The 16,600-nt window shown below is 39.4% G+C and overlaps 1 protein-coding gene across 2 annotated transcripts in view; it reads left to right on the top strand.

Moving 5' to 3' along the window:
* Positions 1-1,264: 1,264 nt before the first annotated feature.
* The window catches only part of DNAJC24 (DnaJ heat shock protein family (Hsp40) member C24), a 34,404-nt gene continuing 19,068 nt past the window's right edge, over positions 1,265-16,600 (top strand). The window contains exons 1-2 of one of the 2 annotated variants that reach the window (XM_066551170.1): positions 1,265-1,286; positions 3,292-3,465. In XM_066551170.1, coding sequence (XP_066407267.1) covers positions 3,358-3,465 — 108 coding nt within the window. In that variant the 5' untranslated portion in view covers positions 1,265-1,286; positions 3,292-3,357. Of the gene's footprint in view, positions 1,287-1,419; positions 1,525-3,291; positions 3,466-16,600 lie in introns of those variants that run through there. The other variant, XM_066551169.1, reaches the window with a different exon arrangement.

The raw sequence follows: 16,600 nt of genomic DNA, 5'->3' as shown, positions 1-16,600 counted from the left end.
AAACTAACTATTATTCTACTTTAGGCTTTCGTGGCTTGCAGATCCTCATATAAGGTTGGTAATTTTTTCTATGGGTCATAATTAAAGTTACAGGTGTCTTGGGCTCTGTGCCAAGGTCTCTGAGCCCCCTGGCAGGGGTTCAAGCCATCCAGGATGTCCTGAATTCCGACACCAGCATAGACACAAATCAGACTAATCGGGTGTTGAGTGGTTTTGCAGATCTGATGTTTTCCCACCCTTAGACCCTAAATAAATTCTCCACGTTTCCCACTGAAGCCCAGCTGTCCCACTCTGCTCTGTTTGATGGAACAATGTGCCAGGAACGCTCCCTGACAGCTTCTGCCCAGCCCGGCTCAAACACTTCAAAGGGTGACAAAAGGGACAAGGAGTGGCTTTAATTCTAACCTATCACATAAAAATATTGTCACAGGATGCATACATTGTTATATTGTCACAATGCTATCCATTTAAAAGTGTCGTGTGAACTGAGTTTGCCTGGAGAAACGTTTAGGGATTTTGCTAGTTAGTTTTGCCTAAGATTCCAAAATCTCAAGTCTACAGCACCCACCTAAATTTTTTGGGGGATTTTATTGGGTTTGGGGGGTTTTTGAGGTGTTTATTCTTTTGTTTTTGTTTGGGGGTTTGTTTGTTTTTCTTGGGGGTTTTGTTTGTTTGTTTAGGGTTGGGGTTTTGGTGTTTGTTGTGGGGTTTTTGGGGTTTTTTGGGGTGTTTGGTTTTTGTTTTTGTTTGTTTTTCTTGGGGCTTTTGTTTGTTTGTTTAGGGGTTGGGTTTTTGGTGTTTGTGGTGGGGTTTGGGGTTTTTTTTGGGGGGTATTTGGTTTTGTTTGGGGGTTTGTTTGTTTTTCTGGAGGGTTTTGTTTGTTTGTTTAGGGTTGGGGTTTTGGTGTTTGTGGTGGGGGTTTTTTTGTGGTGGTCATGGTGTTTTGTTTGCCCCGTTTTTGTATTTTTAGGAGCGGGCTGGGGGTATAAGGCGCTTTGTGCTTTCTTGTTTGTTTCTAATGAGGAAACGTCTTTACATCACCAAAAACCTGCTTCCAGAGCTTGATCTTTTTCACCAAGAGCACGTTCGTCCTTCTCCTTCAGCACAAACATCCCACAGAACGAAGAAATCACGGCACCACTCCGGGCCCAAGGCCGGCGGGCCGGTCTGCCGCGCTCCGCCCGCGGGGCCGGGCGGGAGGCGGAGTCCCTGCGGGGAGAGCGGCTCTGGGGCTCTCACAGTGAGCGAAGGGGAACGGGACGGTGCCTCCTCGGCCCGAAGCCCCGGTAGGCGGAGCGCGGGGGCGGCGAGGCCGGAGCAGCTCCGGGCCGGGGGAGGAGGAGGCGCGGTCGCCATGGAGACGCGTCAGGCCGCGCTTCCTGCCGGTGCGGCGCCACTACTGCCCGGCTGGAAACAACCGAGGCGGCGCCGGCCGAGCTGCAGGGCGTAAAGCTCCGCGGGGGACAGCAGGGTGTTTCCCGCCGGACGAATTAGGCGTGCGCTACCATGCATGGTGCAACGCAGGTGGGAGCGCGGGGCGGCTACGGGGCCGGGAGGGACCGGGGGATCTGGGGATCTGGGCTGGGCCGAACCGAACCGGGCCGGACGGGATAGTGGAGCTGCGGGGAAGGGCGGCGGGAGGGCTCCGGCAGCGGTGCGTGAGGCCGCGGCCTTGGCCGGGCCTCTCCGGTGCCGCCCGCCGCGGTTGTGCGGGAGCGGTACCGGAGAGCGCGGCCCCGGGGCGGGCGGGACGGGAGCGCGGTGCTGTCCCCTGCCCCGCGGTGCTGTGCCCTGCCCCAGGAAGCACTTTTAGTGCTGAAGTGGAGGAAAAAAAAAAAAACCCAAAGCTATTTTTTGTTGTTGTTTCAGAATTAGTTTATAGTTAGAGTGATTTATTAAGAAAATATGGATATTGGTCTAGCACCGATATCCAGCTGTGACGGACAAAAACTCTCTAACAGTTTTAAAGTTAGAAAGTGTGTGTTTATTGCGGGATAGCTCCTAAATACACACCGTGATTTACAGGCGATTACGGAGTCCTTTTATCTATACAAGTATTGAATACCCAAAATGCATATTCATAACTTTGGTACATCTTATTCCCCGCTTCGTATGGTAATTCGTTCAAAAGCCATTAAGCATGCGTAGTTTGTTCCTTGAAATGGGTCGGTGGTCCCTTTCATGGGGAGGGGTCCCAAAATGAGGAAGTAAATGAAGCCTTCCTCGTTCTGGCCTTTCTACCTTTTCAGTGCAAATATGACAAATGAACCCTTGGTAGAACTGCCATTCTCGTCTTCAATTGGTTTCAGAACAGAGGAGGCCTACAATTGTCTTATGTTCCTAAAAGCCATTTATCAGTTTCTACATTCTTCATTATAAACCCAGCTAACCAAACATTGTGTTGACAAGCAATCAGTTATTAGTTAACTACTAACTCTTAACTTCATCAAGGTCTATGCATTTATTTTAATTAACTCCAATAAAGCTTATCCCTAACTAAAATCTTAGCTCCTCTAAAATCTTTAAATTCCTTAAAGTTTATGTCTCAATAGAGCTTGCATATTTACAAAGCTCTTGCCTACTGGCAGTGTTCTTGGGATTCCAGCATATCTAAGAATCTGACTGAAGCTCAAGCATTGCCATTCTGTTGCTGGCACTTTGTTCTCCTGTTTATTTATTTTTTTTCCTTCCTGGGTCATTAACTTGATGAAAGATGGCCAAAATTGATGCCCACACTACTTGTTAGGTTTTGCTTAGTGACCTGTGCTAACCTGGTATGTTTTGGTTCATTTCTGTTTATCTGGTTTTACATGCTCTCCTGCTTTAAAGAAAGTTGACTTCTTACTCAGGCAGGATGAAGAAAAAGCCATTTTGTAAAAAGAAACACACACCTTTTCTTGTGTCTTCTTGCATGGATCTTATTCCCATTTTGAAAAGTGTCTCACATTTATGTACTTCATGTTTTAACATGTTAAGTATGGCATTGCTTCAAAGTCAGAAGTTTGCTTTAAAGAGCATCTGTCTAAAAGGTGTGTCTGTAACTTGGGGTGTTTCTAAGCAGTTCAATTTACATACAAAATGATTTTTAAAGAAGGATATGGTGAGGCACTTGGATAGGAAACACAAGATTTCACATTTGACAGGCTGTGGGATGGAGTGGCCCCGTGAATTTAACTTTTTCTGCACAATAGTTCTCATATAATGGTGTAGAGGTGCTTGAGGGGAACAGTCAGTTCTGTGATCCTGCAGTTTGCCATATCCTTGTTTTTGCTTTTCCTGTTTCTCTTCCAGGTTGTGATTTCATGGATTTGATTTCCTAAGTCAGTGCTGAGAAAGGGATTGCAAACCCATCAGGCCATGGCCCTGGGAAGGATGGAGCAGAAGGACTGGTACAAGGTCCTGGGGGCCAAACCTTCGGACAGCCCAGCAGAACTGAAAAGGAAATACCAAAAACTTGCTTTGTTGGTAAGGCTGGATTTGGCTTTTGGGATACACTGATGGATTCCTTGCTTCTTTTGTGCCAAGATCAGGATTAAATGTGTGAGAAGGTATTTTGTGTTTGGACTCAGATGTTTATGGGTTCTTATTCTACACTCTCACAAACCCTGAGTTCTACAGCACTTCACTCTAACAAACTGAAAATGGCCCTCTATCTCTCTCTCTACAAGGCCTTTTAAGGATAAATTGTCCGATTAAGAAATGGCACCTAAATTATTGTTACTTTTAACCCAATAACCAACCACCCATGCCTGCAATGTGGACTTTTTATCCAATTACACAAACCCACCCAAACCCATGGAGAAGAAGGTGAAGGAGCAGCCTCCACCCTAAAACCTCCATCTTGTTTTATATCTATTACTATATTCTAAAATCTTAAACTCCAAGTTTTCCCCCCTGTGATATCACACACTTCTATTCAAACTCCACACCCACAATCCCAGTTCTGTCATTCCATTTTGGAAGCCTTCTCCACAGCCTCAAGTCAAATGCAATGTTCTCTTGGGGGTCAGTGCCTGCCAGCACAGAAAGTCTGAAATTCTCAGCATCCAGGCTTCCAACAATGCACCAAAGTCACTTTTATAAACCAATAAAGTAATAGTGGCAGGGTTTGTTTTTACAGAGTTTGTGATTGATCAGATGCAACCCTCAAGTACACAAAGACCAGATGCAAAGCAAAAAAAGAAGTTTCTTTCCTGATAGTCAGCTGTAATGAAATAAATAATGAGTAGGAGGAAAATATGTTAATTTTATTGGAAAGCTTCTGATGAGTTTTTGTGGAGTTGTATTGTTGGTCATGCATCAAGACTTCACATTCTGTGAATTCCCCTAATTTTTTCTGCACTGCTGCTGTTTGTCCATGAGAATCTCAGAGCTTCACCGGATTATTCTGTGTGATTCTTGGTTATTCTGTTTTACTCCCTCCCTTGGATTCAGGCATTTTGCTGAAAAAGTGCTCTGGCTTGGGTTTCTGAGGAAAGTGAGGTATCTTTTTTGGTACTGTTGACTCTTTTCAGCTGAATTTGATAGACAGATAGAATTCCCAAGGTAACTAAATTCCTGTTTTTTAAAAGCTGGTGACTTGGTAGAGAAGAAGAAAGGCAAGCAGATCTCAGTTTTTGTAGGAAAAACTCCCTTTTCTGGAGGAAGCTGCTAGCTAGGCTGCCAGTATTGGCAGGGTGTTTGTTGGAGCATGTGCATGGCAGATCTGAGGTGGTTTGAGGTGCTAAATGAATGTGATAAGAAGTTGGGATTTTTAAAGGAGGTAAAGAGAATGCAGTGACCAGGAGACTGAGTTTTATTAGAGTTGAAGTAAATTCGTGGGTTTGGAGGGAAGGTTGTTAATTTTCATTTTAAACCACTATAAAAACAGTATTAAAGTTTGGTCATTTCACCAGTATGTTCCAGTTTTACACATCTTGGTATTCTTCAGCTGGATTTGCTGGGCCCCCCATGCTGTACATCTCCTCCTTCTCAGTGCCTCCTGTGAGCTTTTTTCTTTGCCTGAAACTGATTGGTGTATTTAGTCTTAAGTTCTGCACCTGGCAAGATGTTTGTGTGCAGATTCTGGACATAAATCCTTTGGTTCTCACTATTAAACTTTGATTGTCCTAACTTAGGAGAGGGCTTTGGAAGCCAAGTTTCTTAGTTCTATTTTGAATAGAAGTTGTTGTTTTCTTGAACCTCCCAATGGTTTTGTTCTATTGATTTGCTGGTAAATGTGAGTAAAAGATGAATAAAGGTCTCTTTGTTCCTAATGGTGGTCAGGGGACCATGATGTAAAATACCCCGTCTGTCCAGATGGGGCTAATTTAAACTGAATACTGTAATGGAATTAATATATGTATTTGCCTGTGAAATGGTGTATAATAATGGAATTAAAATTACAGGTGTTGTTCAGAGCTGTTACAGAAGTGAAACTTTCATAGTCCCTTTCTTGTATGAAGTTTTTTAAAGTTGTGTTATGGAGCTGTGCTTCAGAGTAATTTCATGTCATTGTTTTGGGGTGTATGAAGCAGGAATTAGCAAAGTTTACAGCTGTGTGTCTACATCTCTAACTGTAGTTTCAGAAGATTAAAGTATTGGTTTAATACACAAGCATTTCTTTAGCACCTGTATATTTCCCACCTGCTTGGTTAGTGCTCTTTATTTGAAAAGTCAGTGAGAAATGGTAGAGAAAGCGAAGATACTTCTTTTTGTTTTTCTTTTAGTATCTGTGATGGATCCCTCTGACTAAAAAGAGATGTTTACTGATGTTTACCTGTAGGTGTTTTGCCAAGGCAGATCTGCTGCCTGTGTGTGGTTGTTACCATATATCCTGTCTGTGCTCATCTTTTCCTTTTAGCTGAACTCTTACAGGCTCTGCTGGATGCTCTCCATCCTGATGCAGCACTCCCCAGTCACTCTGGGGTCCTTAAAGCATGAGAATACCAAGGGTTTTATGCACCTGCATGGGCTGGAGGAGAGACTGGAGGGCACAGCACATATCTGCTCTTAGTTATGGTGGGAAGGTGCCTCAGTTGGAGAGGTTCCATGGTTGGAAAAATTGTAAAACTTTGCTGAACGTCTGCCATGGCATGTTAACACAGAAATGTTAACACATGGCATGTTCTCTGCGATTTCTGAGCTGTGGACTTGCAAATATTTGATTTATTAGGAGAGTGTTGCTGAATGTGAATGTTGGTTTTATCCTGGTGCTGTTCCCTAGTCATCCACTGTTCCCTGTTAGTGAGAAGTCCAGCCCTGGCTGGACCTGTTGTTTCACCTTCTTTGTCCTTTCAGATGAAGTCACTCTCTGCTCCCCAAACTGTGGTATCCATCTCCCCTCCAAGTGCCCTGCTGCTCCTTGGGCTCTCTCCTGGGGGTAGTACAAGTGGCAGTGCCATTGCCAAGGGCTGCTTGCAGCTACATGCAGCTTTTTAGAAGCTGGAATAACAGATTCCAATACAAGATTCCATGTCAAATTTTATGGTCGGTGCAGAATGGTTTCCAATTTTTATGTAGCTGCAGAAGTTCATCTCCTGAAGAATTATGCTGTGTTTATAGCCTTAAGTCCAAAGGTTTGCAAAGCAACTTCCAGCTGCAGTTAATATGACATTGATTCTATAATCATGAATATTCTGATCACAAGTGTTCCTTAGCATCAAGCAGAAGAGATGGTGGAATTTCTTTTTAAACATAATTCTGCTGTTAAAATAAAAATGGCAAATCTCTGAGTCCAAGCCTTTTTTCAAGTGATCCCCAATGCTTCATGTTGAGCATTTGCTTTTTGCCATCTGCTATTTTCTGTATTTGTCAACACATGTATGCTTAGCATCTTGAAGGAACAGGCAGATGTAAAATTTCCAGAGCTAAAAAGAGTTGGAGATCTTGCCATATGTCATCCAAAAGATGACTATAATTGCAGCTAAATCTCAGGATTGACCTTAATAATACAAGGTACTACACAATTAAGAATGATTGAATTGTAGCTTTGTAAGAATGACTTCATCAGGGCAAATTTGCTTAAAACTGGTGAATTTTTGAAAACAAACCTTTTTTATTAATTCTAACAAATTGAGGATGGAAAAGGTTAATAAGCCAGAACAAAACTGTACATAGACACCCTACTAGAGTGAATGTATTTTTCATTACTGCACTTAAAAATAGATTTTTTTAATTTGGTCAGGTCACAACATGTATGCAAGTGAATTATTTTATTATAGGTAATATCAGTTCAGTCCTTAAGTATTGATTTGATACAGAAAATGAGTTTGGGCTAAAACCAGGGATTGTTTTTTCCTGACACACCTTCTAATTATTTAAGTATGTTATAAAATTTCCTTGAGACTTAATTTTTTTTTCCTAAAAATTCTTGTGTACTTAGGTGACTGATAAGTGGATCATCTTGATTCTCTATCACTGTAAGGATCAGTAGCAGCTGAAGATGACAGACTTTGGGGCACAAGATGCAATGGGCCATTATGAATTCTATATAAAGCTTATTTTTAAAAGAAAATACAACTTCTGTGTATGCAGGTACAAAGCTCCAGCCTGTAATTCTGAAAGGAGAAAAAATGCAAGTGAGTGCTTTGAAACCGGCAGAGATTCCTTGGCTGGCTCTTACAAACTCGTGCTGAAATGCTTTCTGAGGCACAGAAGACTTGTAGTTCCCATTCTCTGAAAGGAATCCAGCAAATTCTGAAAATTACTATCTTGCTGAAGTGGTAGGAGTGGGTCTTGAATCTTCTGTCTTCATAACATGCTGGTGGGTTTGGGCTATTTGGGATCCACAGCCTTTTATCCACAGTCACATACATGTTGGTTTCAACAAGGTGATTTCTTCAATGGATAAATGGGTTTTGTGCTCTGTGCTTGGTTTTTTTAAGGAATCCATTCAGCTTTTAGGAAGGGCAGTGCTTATGTTCCATTTCTAAATGTGTATAAAATCAACAGAAGATAAAATTAGAGCAACAAAAATAAGACATCCAGGGGACACACACACACACACCTCCCTTCATCTTATTTTTGGCACAATTTTAGCATTTGCTTTTGGTCTAGCACTCTGTTGTCAAAGAATAAGTTGTCAGATTGTTTTTGAATTTTTATGTAGCTGCTTTATATCTGAAAACTGCTTTTCACCAGGAATAAAGTCACCAAACACATAAGCTTTGTCTAGCTGAAAATCAGGTGTCTGTTCCTGTTGATGCTGATAATATTATAGGATACCTTTCAACTGGAAAAAAATTATTGTGCAAGAAAATTATATGCTGCTGTTACAATGTGTGCCCTAATCTTAAAGAAAATCCATGTAATTTGAGCAGGCAGCAGCAAGAAGCTCTTATTTTTAATATGGTAAGGCAATAAAGTATATGTGCCACTTACAAATATGTGCCACTTAACACAGAGTGTTACAAAGATTATCTTTTTTATCAAAAGGGGTGGTGTGTGTGTATATAAATACAAAGTGTTAAGGTGCTCACTTGATCTGTTTGAAGGAGTAGAAGATTTGCAAACAGAGCTTCAGGTACAGGTGAAAATGACTCTCAGCAACAGAAAATAAGGAAATTAATAGAAATTTAATTTAATGAGGCAAAATTACTTCAAGAAGTAGTTTAAAACAAAGTAGTTTTAAACATGTTCTATGGAATAAACTCAAGAAGAGTTTATTGCATGGAACATGTTGAAAGGAAAGACATATGACTTTCTGGAGAGTAAAACCTCTGTTACTGATTTCTGTACTCATCTAAATTCTGCAATCACAAGAAATGCAGAGGGTGTCCTATATGTAAAGTTAAAGAGCTGCTTGTTCTTTTTTTGTGATGGTTCTTTTCATGTTTGTTGCAAGGTAAATTCAGTATTACTCCTGAAAGGACCTGCCTACTGAGGAATTTCATGCTGAGTTTAAGTTGAGAATTTGAAACTTAAAAATGAAAACACTGAGTTTTGTATTGGAAGTCTGATAATAATGCTTTTCATGAGATTCAGGCAGTGTAAGTATTCCTGTTTCAATATCCTTGGGCAGGTTTTTATTTTTTTATTTGAATAGCAGCACACTTTTTAGCAGTGTTTAACAGACCATCATGCTTAGCTAATTCTAACTTCACCTAACTGGTAGAAAATGGATTTGTAATTTGACAATATAAACAGAGCAAGTTCAGTGGAGTTAATCTAATAGCTGCAGAGAGAAAGATAAGCATCAAGTTTGATACAAAGGACTGTTGTTTCAGTGCTCAGGGTAGATTTACTCTGAGCTGTTCTCTACATCTCATGTACTAATTACCACTTGAATAAAAAGAAGGAGGCATATTTTCAACACGAGGAGTTGATTGTCAGTCTAGGTAGTACCAAGTGAAGCTCAGTGCCAGAGAAGTCACTAATTCAAACAGCTTCATTAGCCAGCCAGGTCATGGTCCTGCTGCTGTTTAAACTATGAGTTGTGTGATTTATTCACCTGACTCTGGTGTTGGTTTTTGTTTGGTTCACACTGTAATATGTAATGATTTTTTTAAAGATGCAGGTGAATATTAACGAGTGGTTGGGGTGTGAATATCCCTGCAGAAGAAGTTTTGTCTTTAACTTAGGTAGAATGTGAGAACCAAATAAGCCAACAAGTAAATAGTGCATTGCTTATTCAGGTAGTTCAGCCAGTTGTGAAAGCAATGTTAATTTTATTATTATTATTATTTCTAAATTTAATCTGTTTACTTACAGGGTTATTGTCTACAGTTCATTTGTTATAATAAGCAGCTTCTGGTACCTCACCCTCTGTAGGTTTATGGTTCATACACAACAGAATGGGCACCAGGCAATTGAAATGGGAGATTTGGGCACTATGTGCTTGGCCTTTGATGTCATTTGTGCTCTGCAGAGGAATCTGATGCCTCTCTTGAACACTTTGTGCCCTGGTTATGTAAGTTATTCATTGTAACATATATTAAAAAAAAAGATCTATACTCTGTTTGGTAGACTTTTTGTGAAAGGTGTTCAATACTCACAAATATTCACTATGTCCTGAATCAGTATAAAATAAAAATTCTGATCAAAAATAAAATCTTTAGTGGTTTATTAAATGCCATAAAGATATTTCTTTAACATTTGCAAGTGTTCTTCCAGCATTTTGAAGACATGTTTAAATAATTTTATATTGTGCGGTGTGCTTTTTATCTCGTTTCTAACGAGAGAGGTTTGAAATAAAAATCACACAGAGAAAGATACCAATTAAGGCACAAAGAAGGAGGCTACAAAGAGCAGCATAAAGCCTTTGTATCACAAATGTTCTGGTTGTTCTGATGTTTGAGCAGCCACAGTCAAGAGTACCTTGAGCTGTTCAGTATTTCCAAATCAGACCATGCATTCAGGTCTTCAGAAATTTTAAGCCCCAGGTCAGTTATTTAAAGAAGCTCCAAGTCCAGAGCAGTGGTCTGAAGGGTGATAAAAGTTCAGGGTAGAATCAATCATGTTGCAATGGCTGTGTTTATAGAAGGATCTCTTATGGCTGTTAAACAAAATTGACCATGTTTGTGTTGAATCTCAAACAGTTATTACATATTTTCAAATATTGTCCTGCGATGTACTAACCTGTAAAATTCAGTGTTTGGGGGGCTTGTTGGATTTTTTATTATTTAAATAAATCATCTGTGTCTAATTTTGTCTTCTGTTTGAAAAACATAATAAAATTATTATGTTGTTTAAGCGACACATTCTCACGTTCCTTCTTTCCTGCATCTTTTCACACTTTGGAGTCAGAAAATCCCATCTGAATGATGTAGCTGTCCCACCCTCCATCTTCTCATGGCCTCAGTGCATCACAAATGCTTCCTCATCTCCCACTGAGCTCAAGTGCTCAGCAGACATGAGCTCATGGAGCTGATTTAATGCAGAAGTGAGTTCATGTACCTGAAGGCTTGCCTTGTAGGATACTTTGTGGGTAGCTTATTGCTCTAGAAGAAAAAAGTTCAGCTTTTTGTGCTCTGCCAGTCATTTGGATAAACTCTTTCTCATTTAATTTTCAGTAAATTAAAAGGGATGTTTCAAGGCTGAAAAGTCAGTTGTCAGCTATTGCCTGAGTGTTGTCCAACTTGACCCTTCATTGTTATTCCTGCTACATTATCAATAATGAAAAAATTCACTCTGTTTTGCTTGGGTTTATGACCTAAGAATGTCCATAGTCAGAGAAAGTAAAGATGAATGAGTTTGCTGAGCAGTATCTTAGCTAAAACATTTTTCTTTCCTTGCCAGAAGATTAGGTTGTAACTAATGAGGTGTTTGAGGAGAGGCTGGGCAGGAGCTCAGCTCTTTTAACAGGTTCTTGCCTTCTGTCGGAGCAATCCAGGCTTGGCAGTGCCAAGGATGGGCTTGGGAGGGTTCTCCCAGTGAAACCCTGGCTCCTGGAATGTGGGAAATGGGTTTGTAAGAATTCTCAAAGCCTGAAAGTTCCCAAAGTGTGCATCTGTGTGCAGACTTTGAGATAGAAATGCTGACTTAGAAATGCCGTGGAATAGGACAGACATTGCTGAGAGAGAAATGGAAATAGAAACAAGTTTCAAAGGATGGCCTTGCAAATAAGACTGGATACTCTAGAGAAATAGAACTATGAAAGATGCATTTTAGATGATTGGCTTTAAGGCATTTACAGCATGGTGTTGCAAAAGCCGCTAGGCCAAGAAACACTTACAGTGTTTTGTAATGAGGAAATAATTGGCTTCTGTTTGTGACGGTGTGAATTGTAACATCTGTATTGTCTCATCCTTCACATGAGACTGAAAATGGAATAAAAGTTTTTAAAACACCTCTCAGTTCCCCCATCTCTGGGTCAGAAAAGGGTTAAATCCCCCACTGGAAATGTTGCTGTTGAAACTCAAGGGATGAAAACTGGGATTATTCCTTCCTGCTGACCTGTGCTGATCTTTGACTTTACCTTTCCTTGCCTGTTCCCTTCTGAAATGGGGCAGTTGTGTGAAGGCTGAGACTTCTTAGATGGAGTCTTATGAAATACCAGTGTCCCAAAGGTCAGTGGTGAATTCTGGTGAGTGAGCAGAATATTCTGGATATCCTGGATTCCCCCTCAAAGTGTGTCCCTGCAGCGTTGTGGGGACATGCTGCCAAATTTGTTTTCCTGCTGCAAAGGGAGAAATTTGCCAAATCAAATATCAAATCAGAAATTAAATGAGCACCAAACTAGTTATCAGTCCAGGTAGGAACACATCCTTCAAGCCTATGAATAAATACAATACAAATTAATTTCTAAGTGGGTGTGATTCCATAAGTTATGTTTGGAATTGTTCTGTCACTGTGGCTATGAATTCTTGAAGTAACACTCACTTTTATTTATTGTTGCTGTTGTTAGGGTTTGTTTTTTTTCTGTTGTGTTTTAGGTTGTTTTTTGGTTTTTGTTTTTTTAATACTGGTTTTCACAACTGAGTAAATTCTGTTAATAAGTAGCTTTTTATGTCCATTTTAAACATTATAATTCAACAAGGGCCAAACCTGTTATTTTGAGATCTCAAATGGCTTCAAGCACTGTAGGGATTCTGTGTTGCTCTCAGAGATGGGGAAAGCTGAAAGAACTAGTTTCAAGAAAACAAAAAATCAAAACCTTGGTGTGCAAGTGTTGGAGTTATGGTTGCTAATAACTCATTTTTTAAAAGTCCTGTACTCTGCAGCTGAAGTGCCTTGGGAACTTGGATTATTTTGCATTGTGCTTAAAGCTGTGAGGCTGTTTTCAGGAATTCCAAAAAAATTGGAAAATGAATGTGACGCTGGTTTGGAATACTGAATGTGTGACTGGGGCAGGGGGGCAACACAGAACATTGTGCTTTGTGCTTTGACTTGGATTATTTTGCATTATGCTTAAATCTGATCTTTTAAAGCTGTGAGGGTGTTTGCAGGTATTCCAAAAGAATTGGAAAATGAATGTGGCACTTTGGTTTGGAATACTGAGTGGGTGGCTGTGAGTATCAGAGTGCTTGGCTCTGCCTGCAGAAGGGTTTCCCCCCCCAGTTTTTCAGTCCTTTAAACAACCCTGCTCTGTTTGGTTTTTTGGAGTGTTTTTTTTTGTTGTTTGTTTGTTTGTTTGGGTTTTTTTTCTATAATAAAACAGAGGATTTGGGAGTTTGCTTTCACGTTAAGTAATATTTGCCTAAACTGTTTTCCTAACCATTTGTTTGTCTGGAGTTATTATATGACCAGGGCCACAATAATCTATGCCTAAACAACAGAACATTGTTCAAAGGGATATTATTGGTGTAAATTGTGAGCATAGGAGCCAGAAATTTAGAAAAAATCTAAAATTCCCTTTCTATTTTTACCTTTATACTACTGTAAATTTAAGTGGTTTTTTCCCCCTTCATTCCTTTGCTGGTTGTTGATGGATTTTCTGTTGTTTTTTCTTCTCCTGCTGTCTAGTGTAGTTTTCAAAGGGCTTTTTGAAGTACCTCTTGAGGCTCTTGGGTCACTCTTCATAAGAAAATAAGGAGCCATGGAAAGAGAAGGAAATGAAAGAGTCTGTTTCTAAAAATGTACCTTCTGGTAACCATAGCTTCTGGTTTTTCTCCTCATTTTCATTAGCCAAAGAATTGTTCTCTTCTGTTTATACAAACAACAGTTGATATTCTTTTCCATCAATAGAAACTGAAACTTTTACACTTGATCTTTTTTTACTCTGAAGGGCTCTAAAGTAGCAAAGAGTGTGGAAGTTCAAAGTAGCAGGGTGATGCTACAGTACCATGAGAAAAGCAGTTGCATTTTAAGTATATTTAAGCAAGACACCTTCAAAAAAAAAAAAAAAAAGAAATCCAGTGTGGAAATTAATGAGTTTGTGACGGTGTAATTTAGTCTGTGGGCTTTTTAAATTGCACTTGGAGGACTCCAGTAATTTTCAAGAGTTTGCTGCACTGGATTGATAGTCCCATCCTGTGTTTTCAGTGTGCAGCTGTCAGTGAACACCCATTTTGTGTTCTGATACCTGTTGCACATTGCTGTGTACATTTCATCCTAATTTCTTTCTTTCTTTTTTTTTTTTTTTTAATTGTGGCTGGTTTTAAAAGAAAGCAATTTGGGTTGTCTGTGGGTGTTTCCTTTCAAAATTATCCAGTGGGTAATGAGTAACTAAAATGTATGGGGAAAACTCCTTTTTCCTCCAGAGTGCTGTCTTGGGGATGTTTTGCTGCAAATATTTGAATTACAGCAAGTACTTCCTTATACTTCCTTATAGCAAACAAAAGTCTTACCTGAAATATTTCTGTTTTGGTGGATTTTATTTGTCTGAGACAAAGGTGTAGGTGTGCTGTGCTGGATGTTGTGTGTAACAGTGGTAATTTCTGGCCAGAAGGATATGGAAAAGATGAATAATGTGTGTAAAACATGCAAGCAGTGGAATATTGTGTGGGAAGATTGATACTTGCACAACAGTTTTTATCATGGCATTTTATAAGGAGGAAGAAGGGACAAGACAGGGCACAATTTCCACCAGCTAACTGATCAATGAGAAATGTTGGGGAAAAAAATCATAGAATAGGTAAGTTCTAAGAGAGGAGAAGGAAAATGAAATGGTCATCTTGTATTTTTCCACAAATGAGGAACATTTCCCATGAGAAAGACTCACCTTGGAGATGGGCAGTGCAGGCTGTAATTAGTGTCAGGGCTGATAACAAAATCAGCTAGGGCAAGGCTAAAGTTGGTCAAAAGCTTAAAGGTTGGGGGAAGAAAGGAGGAAGAGATGAAGTCATGAATCAAGTAGATAAATTCCTTGCTCTTTTGTCCAGCTGCCTTGGGACAGACATCCTTTGGGGAAGCTGAAATCTCTGAAAAGATGATGGAGTGTCACAGGGAGCTCCTCACTTTCTGCTTCTCCTCTTTGCAAGTGGAAGAGGACTCTCCTTGCATGTTCCCTGCTAAATTCTGCCAGGGCAGTGAGGATGTTGCAAGGACTGACTGGGGACTAGGAAGGCAAGTTTAAGAGCTGGCATCATCCTTTTCACAGAAGTGAACAAGTTCCACATTTTGGAGAGAGCGCTTTGCAACGTCACTGAAATACAAACAGCGCCTTCAAGCTCGTTTTGTGCTGTTTTGAGATAAGAGCACTCCTCTCTTTTTTCCCCTTTTTTTCCTTTTTTCTTTTTTCTTTTTTCTTTTTTATTCTTTTTCCTTTCATTTTTCTTTTTTTTTTTCTTTTTTTCCCCTTTTCTTCCTTTTTTACATTTTTTTCCTATTTTTTCTTGTTTTGTGTACAGGATAGGCTGCAATCCCAGCAGTTCAGTTCAGGAAGTCTTTATTTTTCTTTTCTTTTTTCCTTTTTTTTCCTTTTTTTTTCCCTTTTTCCTTTTTTTTTCCTATTTTTCCTTGCTTTGTGTACAAGAAAGGCTGTGATTCCAGCACTTCAGTTTAGGATGTCTTTATTTTTCTTTTCTTTTTTATTTTTTTCTTTTTTTAATTTTTTTTCCTATTTTTTCTTGCTTTGTGTACAAGAAAGGCTGTGATCCCAGCAATTCAGTGTAGGAAAACTTTTGTTTTCTTTTCTTTTTTCTTTTTTTCTTTTTTTTTCTTTTTTTTCTTTTTTTCTTTTTTTTTTTTCTTTCATTACTTTTTTCTTTTCCTTTTCTTTTCTTTTTTCCTTTTTTTTCCTTTTTTTTCTTTTTTCCCTTTTTTTTTCCTATTGTTTCTTGCTTTATGTACAAGAAAGGCTGCGAACCCAGGGGTTCAGTTTAGAAAGACTTTTTTTTCCTTATCTTTATTATTTCCTTTTTTTCCTTTTTTTTCCTATTTTTCCTTGCTTTGTGTACAAGGCTGCGATCCCAGCAGTTCAGTTCAGGAAGACTTTTTTTCCTTTTCTTTTTTCGTTCTTTCTTTTTTTTTTTTTCTTTTTTTTTCTTTTTTTCTTTTTTTTTCTTTTTTCTTTTATTTCTTCTTTTCTTTTTTCCTTCATTTTTTTCTTTTCTTTTCTTTTTTTTTCCTTTTATCCCTTTTTTACTTTTTTTTTCCCAATTTTTCCTTGCTTTGCGCACAAGAAAGGCTGCGATCCCAGCAGTTCAGTTCAGGAAGACTTTTTTTCCTTTTCTTTTTTCTTTCTTTCTTTTTTTTTTTCTTTTTTTTTCTTTTTTTCTTTTTTTTTCTTTTTTCTTTTATTTCTTCTTTTCTTTTTCCTTTATTTTTTTCTTCTCTTTTTTCTTTTTTTTTTCCTTTTATCCCTTTTTTCCCTTTTTTTCCCAATTTTTCCTTGCTTTGTGCACAAGAAAGGCTGCGATCCCAGCAGTTCGGTTTAGGAAGACTGTAGGGGATGGAGCAAATATTGAAGAACATCAGGAAACTTCGTGTCTCGCCCTGGCCCCCTTGGCTGGGGCAGTAGAGGAACAAAGCCGGGCTTTGCTGTGCCCAGCTTAGCATTAGGTGGCAGTAGCGTGTTGTATTTGGCAACTGCTTTGTCCTTGGGTTTTCTCTTTGGTGTCTTCAGTGCAGTTTCATCAATGGAAAAAAAAAAACCAAAAAACCCGTGTATTTGATTTCTCACAGTTTTTCTGAAATGCTGATTGATGCTTTGGCTGTGGGGCACCTGTCCTGTGTGCATAGGTGGGGTTGGTGTGCTGCAGTGTGTCCATGATTTATTTTCTGGTCTCTGGTACCCATC

The sequence above is a fragment of the Molothrus aeneus genome, chromosome 6 (genome assembly GCF_037042795.1).
Source record: "Molothrus aeneus isolate 106 chromosome 6, BPBGC_Maene_1.0, whole genome shotgun sequence".
Classification (NCBI taxonomy): domain Eukaryota; kingdom Metazoa; phylum Chordata; class Aves; order Passeriformes; family Icteridae; genus Molothrus; species Molothrus aeneus.
Note: the sequence above shows the minus strand (reverse complement) of the source record. Positions and strands in the feature narration are given on the sequence as shown.